Source organism: Podarcis erhardii, assembly GCF_964252035.2.
Source record: "Podarcis erhardii genome assembly, chromosome: 1".
NCBI lineage: Eukaryota > Metazoa > Chordata > Lepidosauria > Squamata > Lacertidae > Podarcis > Podarcis erhardii.
This window is the reverse complement of record NC_138497.1, coordinates 79,688,722-79,697,981: the sequence shown is the minus strand read 5'-3', so window position 1 is coordinate 79,697,981 and position 9,260 is coordinate 79,688,722. Positions and strand designations below refer to the sequence as shown.

Here is a 9,260-nt window from a genome sequence, read left to right as displayed (position 1 = left end):
TTGGTAGCATCGTTTCCATATGGCCACACTGACAATGAACTACACTGTGGATATGAATGAAGCCAGTTCATACAAACTGAACATAGTGCATCTTGCGTCTGAGTAAGCAAACTTTAGATTACACTACATATGTAGTTGCACTCGTGTTACGTTTATCTGAACTAGTTCTTGAACAGCCTTCAAAATCTGCCATGCGCCAGGCACATTTTGCACCTAGCTACTGACCATATGCAACCAAGTGAAGATGCCTGGGCACCAGGATGGCACCTGACATCTCCACCATCTGGAGGTGAATGCCTAGGGATCCTTGGATCTTGACTGTTTTCACACATTATCAACACATCCTGTAGAATTCTATCCATGATATTTTATCTGCACAATCAGAATGAATTTCAGCAGCCAAAAAGTCATATTGAAAAATAGGATTTTTGAGCTGTCTGGCCCAAACATGGCAACTAGGCATTCTGCTTAGCTATTTGGCGCCTAGCTTATATATCTTAGTATCTAACAGTGTTCTTGAACTATATTTAAGCTCTGTGCCTGAACCAAAATGTTAGAATACCCTGATGGACCTGGATCTGAAATGAAACCAAACTCAACTACTTAATTGTTTGGCTTCCTGCTCACACTTGTTCCAGCCTTCTGTTCATTTATATTACAACCTTGTCAAAGCTGAGATTGCCTCTTTTACCAACTGTATCACATGTAACAAAACAATGCATTTAAGGTGCTAACGGAATGATCTGTAACAGTTAACCATTTACCTCAGCACACATTTGTCAAAAAACTGGAAAAAAATTGTGCCAGGTAAGCAAAACCTCAGCTTAAAGAAATCTCTAGCTTGCAGATACCTGGCTGTTTCTTTCCCTACGCAGAGGGTGCTTAGGCACATTCAGATCTTTGGAGTAATAAAAATAAATAGCCTCTTTTACTTGCTAGAGCTTACAGAGCATTAGACACCTCAAGCCATTTGATGAATTTGAGAACTCGTTAAAATTTGCATAACTGAACCTATTGCACTTTTATACACAAAACTTCATTAAACACCTTTAACTGGTCATGTTAACTGGAGATTTAAAAATTCATAACATTTGGCTTTTAGGAGAAGCCTAACTTGGAAAAATGAGACTGTTTTAACGTTTTCTTTGGCACTTTAGTCATGGCACTCTTCCACGGCCTGCCATTCCTTCACAAGATGTATTTAAATCTAAACGTATGTTCAGAGAAAAATACCTTGAGAAAATAGAAACTGAAACGAGATTATATTTTTTTGTAGAGACAAAAAAATTCCTATCAAAACAATCATAATCCTGCAAACCAATGCAAAAAGTTTAAAGAAGGGATGTTTACCCATGAGCTGGATCCAGGGCTATTGCTCTTGGCTGGTCAAGGTCTTGCCAAAAGAGAACTTTCCTAGATGTTCCATTGAGATTAGCAACTTCTATCCTATTCGTTTCAGAGTCTGTCCAGTACAATTTTTTCCCAATCCAGTCACATGCCAAGCCATCTGGGGAAACCAGACCTGACACGATGACGTTCTGCACCAGGTTCCCAGTTTGATTAAAATAAGTCTGCTTGATGGCTTCTTCACTCACATCGGTCCAGTAAATAACACCCTGTGAGTACAGGAAGTCCACTGCTGCAGCATCTTCTAAGCCACTGACAACAACAGTTGATTCCATCTTCACTCCTCCAGCATCCACCAATCTGACATCTCTCCGGTTAGCAAAAAGCAGGAGGGGAGAAGCTATGGAAAGGAAGAACAATAAAGTGTTATGTATGGTAAACCGTCACTTCTAAAAACAGAGCAGTGATGCCTAAGCACTATATTACATCTTGGGATTTCCATTCAAGTAAAGTATTTGTTATTTGGCATTATTATGGCTTTTAGCACAATGCCACATATTATATTGTTTTTAAACATTCAACAAACTTTGTAATCATTTGGTAAAAGAAGAACACTGCCTCCAGACATTTACTGCCTTTAATATTCTTTGTGCCCCACCAGTTTTTTCATCAATTCCAACTTAGTTTCAATTTTTTTTGATAAGTTTGATAAATTAATGCCCAGGAAACAACTCTGAAAGCCAGAGTAAGTGGAAATTTATCAACCACCTCCAGGATAAAGACAAAGTGTATATTTTTTTCTCCATATGATTCCTACAACTGAATACCTCCAAATTCAATTTACTCAGTGACGAACTGACTCGCTTTTCAAGCAGGACTTTTTGTGTTTTGCTTCAACCACCAACTAATGACACTAGCATTAACAGACCTGAAATTGCTTCCAATCTGCCACTGGGCTAGATTCAAAGTTCTTGTACTAGTATGAACAGGTTAGGCCCTGGATATATTAAGGACAACCTTGCTATGCACGTTTCAGGCTGGACATTTTGAGAACATTTTGTGGGGAGAACACTATTAGTGGTCCCCCATATTACAGAAGCACAACTCATGTAAACAACAAGTCATGTCTTCAGTATTGTCAGCCCACCTGTTAGGGTTGCTATATTTCAAAAAGTGAAAATCCGGACACAAAATGAAGTTTTTGAAAAAATTTAAGGAAATTTGCCATATGCCCAGATTTTCCCAGAATCCCAGAAGCTATTTCTGCTCAGACACTGTTACTGACTGCCGTATTCTGGCTAAGTCCGGGAAATTCCGGGTGTATGGCAACCCTAACCTCAGTGGAACTGCCTCCCATTAGCAGTCAGACAGGCCCTGTTCCTGCTGCGTTTCAGATGCCTAGTTAAAACCATTTTATTTCAGGATGCCTTTGAATCATAAATGCTTCTCTGGTGTTTTAAATGATTTGATTTAAAAAAATATTTCTGGAGTTTTGAATTTCTTAGGCTTTTGTGTTTTAAGCGTGATATGCTATGCATTTTTATCGTCGTAAACTGCTTTGGTGAAAAGCAGGATATAATTTTTAAACAACAACAACATTCTTAAAGAGTCCCCTCCCCATAGCCAGGCACTAAAAGTTCATCCACACACTACAGCAGCAGGTAGAGTATGTTCTATGCTTATGATAACATTTTATTCTCTTTTTAATTATGCTATTTAAATGTGCATTTTATATTTGACTTTCTTTAGTAATGTTTCCTTTTGAAATGTTAAGGGGTTTTTTATTGTTGTTAACAATTCTGCATTAAATGTGTATTCTGTAGTTTACCTCCTTTGTAATGAATTATTTTGAAATATTCAAGGTAATATTTTAGTTTCCTGCTAATTATGTTGTTTTGGATGTACACTTTGACTTTCTTCAGCAATTGTTTTATTTTGGATTATTTTAATTGTTGTTTTAATGTTCTGGAGGAGACTCTTGAGAGTCCCATGGACTGCAAGAAGGTCAAACCTATCCATTCTGAAGGAAATCAGCCCTGAGTGCTCACTGAGAGTACAGATCCTGAAGCTGAAGCTCCAGTACTTTGGCCACCTCATGAGAAGAGAAGACTCCCTGGAAAAGACCCTGGTGTTGGGAAAGATGGAGGGCGCAAGGAGAAGGGGACGACTGAGGACCAGATGGTTGGACAGTGTTCTCGAAGCTACTAAAATCAGTTTGACCAAACTGTGGGAGGCAGTGGAAGACAGGAGTGCCTGGCGTGCTCTGGTCCATGGAGTGACGAAGAGTTGGACACGACTAAACAACAACAAACCCCTTTGAGACTTTTTTATAAGAAATATAAAGTGGTATAGAAATGAAATAAATAATTAATAAAAGTTCATGAAATCTCCAAAGACATAACTTGCATGCACCATTATAAGGTGCATTAAAGGTAAAGGGACCCCTGACCATTAGCTCCAGTCGCAGACAACTCTGGGGTTGCGGCGCTCATCTCGCTTTACTGGCCGATGGAGCCGGCGTACAGCTTCCTTGTCATGTGGCCATGGAGAACCAGAGCAGCGCACGGAAACGCCGTTTACCTTCCCGCCAGAGCAGTACCTATTTATCTATTTGCACTTTGATGTGCTTTCGAACTGCTAGGTTGGCAGGAGCAGGGACCAAGCAACAGGAGCTCACCCCATCGCAGGGATTCAAACCGCCCACCTTCTGATTGGCAAGCCCTAGGTTCTGTGGTTTAACCCACAGCGCCACCTGCGTCCCTTGCATACACCATTCTAAGGTGCATTAGTGCCATCTAAATCAGTCACTACTTTCAAGCAGGAACATATTTAGGTCACTGGTTTTTTCCTGATACCACTGCAGATGGTGAGAAGGATTGCCTAGGAACATAGAAAGTCACCTTTTTCTGACTCAGGACATTGGTCCATTTAGTTCAGTACTGTGTGTCTGGCAATGGCTTTCTAGGGTTTTAAGCAGGGATCTTTCACAGTCTTACCTGGGAATGGCACAGACGGAACTTGGGACTGCTTCATGCAAGGAGATGACCAACTAATGTTACTTATACATTACAGTTGTTCTTTGGTTCTCAAACGGAATCCATTCCGGAAATCTGTTCGACTTCTGAAAACGTTCAGAAACCAAAGCGCAGCTTCCAATTGGCTGCAGGAGCTTCCAGCACTCAATCGGAAGCCATGGAAGCTGTGTCGGATGTTCGGCTTCCAAAAAAAGTTCGCAAACCGGAACGCTTACTTTCAGGTTTGCGGCATTCGGGAGACAGAACATTCAAATTGCAAGGCGTTTGAGAACCAAGGTACGACTGTATATTCTTTTACAAAAGTTGTTCGACAGAGCAGCAAGCTCCAATGATTGATCAAGCAGCTAAATTTTAATTAATTAGCAAAGCCAGCTTTAACTGGTAGAAATCCGAGTTTAGTACATATATTTATTTTTTCTGGTAAGATACTGTACACGGGAATGAAAAATATTTATGATGATGTTTCTTAACAGATAAATGGTTGCTGTTGGAAATTGTGTAGTAAGCAATGCTTTTTAAAAATCACACTTTCGTAATATGCAAGTGTATTACATCAATTTAAAAAGCGTCCTGCAAAATACCACCTCCTTTAACCACACTACAGTACCTTGTAAATAAAGTGGGGTACCCATTAGCATGACTGTCTTTATTTAGATAGTTGCATATAACAAAGGGATGACCCCTCAGCATTAGATTGTTTCCTACCAATTACAGCAGTTAACACTAATGTAATTAACTTAATGGAATACCAATATTCCAGAAGAGGGCACTAACTGCTACAAACGGCAATATTTCATTCAGGATCTGCTCAGTTCAGCAGCTTTCTAATGTAATCCAACACAGAACATTTCTCTGGCAAATTATTTGTCACTTCAAGCCCTCCGAGCAATTCCACAAGTCCAAGCAACAGCTGCTAGATGTCTTTACTAATCAATTGCTAACTTTCCCCACAAGAGGCTTGTAGCTTCAGCTGATGTTTCAGACTCCTAACATGCATGGAGTTGAGATCCAATTCTTTGTTAGTGAACTCCAAGAACATCATCCAATACACATACTACAATAAAATATATACTATCACTGAACTGCTTTTCTTTATTATTGTTGTGATTTATTTTTTGTCTTCTAGATAAGTCACAAGGAAATGTTCAAAATATAACACAAACAGCTTTAAAAAACCACAAAGAAATCAGAAAATGAGTTTTAAAAATGAAGGTGGGTGTTCTGCCATGCAGCTTTTATCTTATACTGCAATACAATCTTATAACTGGGATTAATTAATATTTTGACTGAAATATTCAGGACTTGAATAAGAATTATGCATGACTGTTTTGTTGTGCATTTGGCCTTGTACTGATGTTCATCATATGGTTAGGTTTCCAATATTCAGTCCATGTTCTCTTTTACATCTTTGGCTTAGTGTTACCTTTAGAATTTCAACTCCATGTATATTTAAAAAACAACAACAACCCTGCAACGTTCTCAATCCACACTATTTTACAAGGCAATCAAATAATACCTAAAAGACGGCATATGACCATTTCGTACAGAACTCCCAGCACTCTAGCTGCAACAGCTCTAGCAGCAAGATCCAAGTTTGGTTTCCTTCTGAGGTCCCACCAAGTTCAGTGGAACCATCTCCCACGTAACTGTGCATAGGATTACAGCCTTAGGATTCCTTGGAGACCACCAGGGCAATTATCCCTGCTTAAAAGCAGTAGTTTGAAGGGCAGATGTGCCCCTAAGGAATCTTGCAGCTTTGCAAGTTTATAAAAAGAAACACTGCCACAGAAATATGCAGCCACTTTCATATTAGGCTGGCAACGCTTTCTGAAGCATTCAAAGGGGAAGATGTACAGACAGATGGCAAACCCCTCTGCAAGGTAGTGTATACAGTGGTACCTTGGGTTACATACGCTTCAGGTTACAGACTCCCCTAACCCAGAAATAGTACCTCGGGTTAAGAACTTTGCTTCAGGATCAGAACAGAAATTGTGCGGCGACGGCGCGGCAGCAGCGGGAGGCCCAATTAGCTAAAGTGGTGCTTCAGGTTAAGAACAGTTTCAGGTTAAGAACGGACCTCTGGAACGAATTAAGTACGTAACCAGAGGTACCACTGTACATGTGTGCGTGGTTGGTTGTGAACTGCCCCTTAAACCATAAGAAGCGCAGCTTGCTGAATGAGAAAGTGATAGAGCATGTGTAGGAATAGAGCAACATATCTAATAAACCCCTTTCTGATTAATTATAGGAGGAAATCGAGGAGACTTAACACTATGGGGAGATAGAATCTTTGAGAGGAACACAGGCTAGCAGCAGTTATGGCAGAATAAGGATAAGTCAAGCTCACCACATACAGTTGCTTAGGCAAGGGTTTTAAACAGAAAGTTGATGAACATGGGGTCTGGGGTAAGAACAGCTTGAGAAATGTTTAAATGAGGAACCAAGGAGCAAGACATGACATAGTGTGCTGTGTTGTGGGACCAAATTTGCTTATCAGTCTGGAATAGCAAGGCAAAGAACTGAGGGAGAGGTTATCACCAAGAAGACAAAGATCTAGGAAGCCAATCAGAAACAAGCACTCCAAGCTGGCTGGAGAGATAAAAAAGGCTGTAATTGGCGAGATACAGGATGCAGGGCAGGGGTGGGGGAGGAGAAACACATGGAAGAAGGACAAAGTAAGTGCCAGGGAGTGGGGAAGACCCAGGATTGAGAAACTAGCTAAAAAGTAACTAAATGCAAGGGAAAAGCAGGAGGAAAAATATGGCCCATGGTCTGCCCCATGGGTAGGCAAACTAAGACCCAGGGGCCGGATCCGGCCCAATTGCCTTCTCAATCCAGCCTGCGGACGGTCAGGGAATCAGCATGTTTTTACATGAGTAGAATGTGTCCTTTTATTTAAAATGCATCTCTGGGTTATTTGTGGGGCATAGGAATTCATTTTCCCCACCCCCCAATATAGTCCAGGCCCCCACAAGGTCTGAGGGACAGTGGACCAGCCCCCTGCTGAAGAAGTTTGCTGACCCCTGGTCTGACCAATATGTGAGGCAACTGGAAGTCACCTGAGCTAGCAAGCTAAGGGACCATTATGCATAAGAACCAATGGCTTTGCATGTGTTGCTTTTTCATTTGTGCATGTTTTGTTGAAGTTGTAGCATAATAACATTTCAAAGTCATTTGATCCCATCTGATCTATCACTGTTTAGTTCACCTGGTAGGAAGATTCCAATGGACTCCAATTTTATCATACTTTTCCCCTTCTGATGAATCTGAATGGGAAATTTTTTTAGAGGGGTGGCCATATTTGCATATAGACAACATCCCCTCTCCCCACCACCTGGCAACCTAAAACAGCTAATCACCAATAAGCCACAGCAAAGCCAATTGACAAATCTCTCCCAGCGCCTAGTGGTAACACCATAACTTGACCCAACAATGTCATCCACAACATTGGTGATTTTCACTTGCTCATCTTCCAGTGTGATTTATGACTTCGCCTGTCAACAATGCCCTGCTGCATTCTACACAAAATAGATGAGCCAGCCTCTCCACATAGGAGTAAATGACACAAATCAGACACTGAAAATGGCACTTGGGAGAATATTTCAACTTCCCAGGGCAGGCCATAACAGACCTTAATGTAGCCATTCTGGAACGGGCTGTGTGTGTGTGTGTGTGTGTGTATGTAACATAAATGAGCTTAATTACAATCCATCAATGAATTCAATGCCATCACTGGTGGGTTAAACAGAGACAAAAGATTTTAGCTCTTTTATCATGTGTAAATTAGCTTTTCAATGCCAGGAAATCTGTGCTATCAATGATTGTTTTTAATGAATGGTTCCCTGCCATAGGTGCTAATACAATCATCTCAGCAATGCTGAGTAAATCCTCACCAATATGCCACTATTAAAATGCCTATTGAACATATATTTATGCTGTAATTGTTTTAGACTCAATTTTTCCTTATTGACTTTTGACATTCACCTTACAATTTTCTCCTTTATATACCTGCTAACTAATATTTCACATCATGCATCTGATGAAGTGGGCTTCAGTCTCCTAAAACTTGTACCAAAACACATTTGTTAGTCTTTAAGGGAAGATATAAATACACGGTTCCTTTGCAAATCATACAAGCAGAAAGGATGCAGTCACATTGTCATAACACATGCTCTGCTGAAACTGAAGTCTTTGGGGTAATGTAGTATTTGTATCAAGAAACTATATTAGCTTCTTATAGCATTTCATAGCTGTAAAGCGTGTTAAATAATTCTATTCCGTCCTGTCTGTGCATTTAGGATTGAGCAATGCAGAAAAGAATCATATTCATGTGTAAGGAAATGGAGATACGCTCAAAATCAAGTTACTCAGAGAAGTAAAAGATGCCCACACTAAAGGATTGCCCCTTCTACAGGCATTCAGTACCCAATGCCAAGGTACTGTTGCACACAGCCCAGCATTCCAAGGAAAGCGCATAGAAAAGCTTCCTAAAGGAAAAGGAAAATACCAGAAAGTAGGTAGGAAAATACCACATGGCAGCTACCAGGCCCTATGCCCTTATTCAGCAACATCCAGTTTATCTTTGAGGGGCACTGAGAACGCAATCCAGGAGAGAGAAATGAAGCCTTTGGAACAATAACCAAGAACAAATTGGAGACGGTTGATAAAGCCTGCTGTGTGGATATGTGCTCCACATTCATTTCTGTCTGCTAACATAATGAAAAGCCATAAATTTGCTGAAGCATTTTCTTCCTGATGTGTGGTCCAACACACATCTAACATGGCAAATACTTGTGTCCATGATGAGCCAGCCCTATGCATAAAAGGTGAAAATCCTTTTATCTGCTCAAAGCGGACTCCAGCAATGAATATGGATGA

General features: G+C 40.5%; 1 protein-coding gene across 1 annotated transcript in view; it reads right to left on the bottom strand.

The window, feature by feature from the left end:
* Positions 1-9,260, bottom strand: part of LRP5 (LDL receptor related protein 5) — a 121,956-nt gene that overhangs the window by 86,715 nt on the left and 25,981 nt on the right. The window contains exon 2 of the mRNA XM_081843583.1: positions 1,351-1,747. Within this exon, the coding sequence (XP_081699709.1) occupies positions 1,351-1,747 (397 nt within the window). The remainder of the gene's footprint in view (positions 1-1,350; positions 1,748-9,260) is intronic.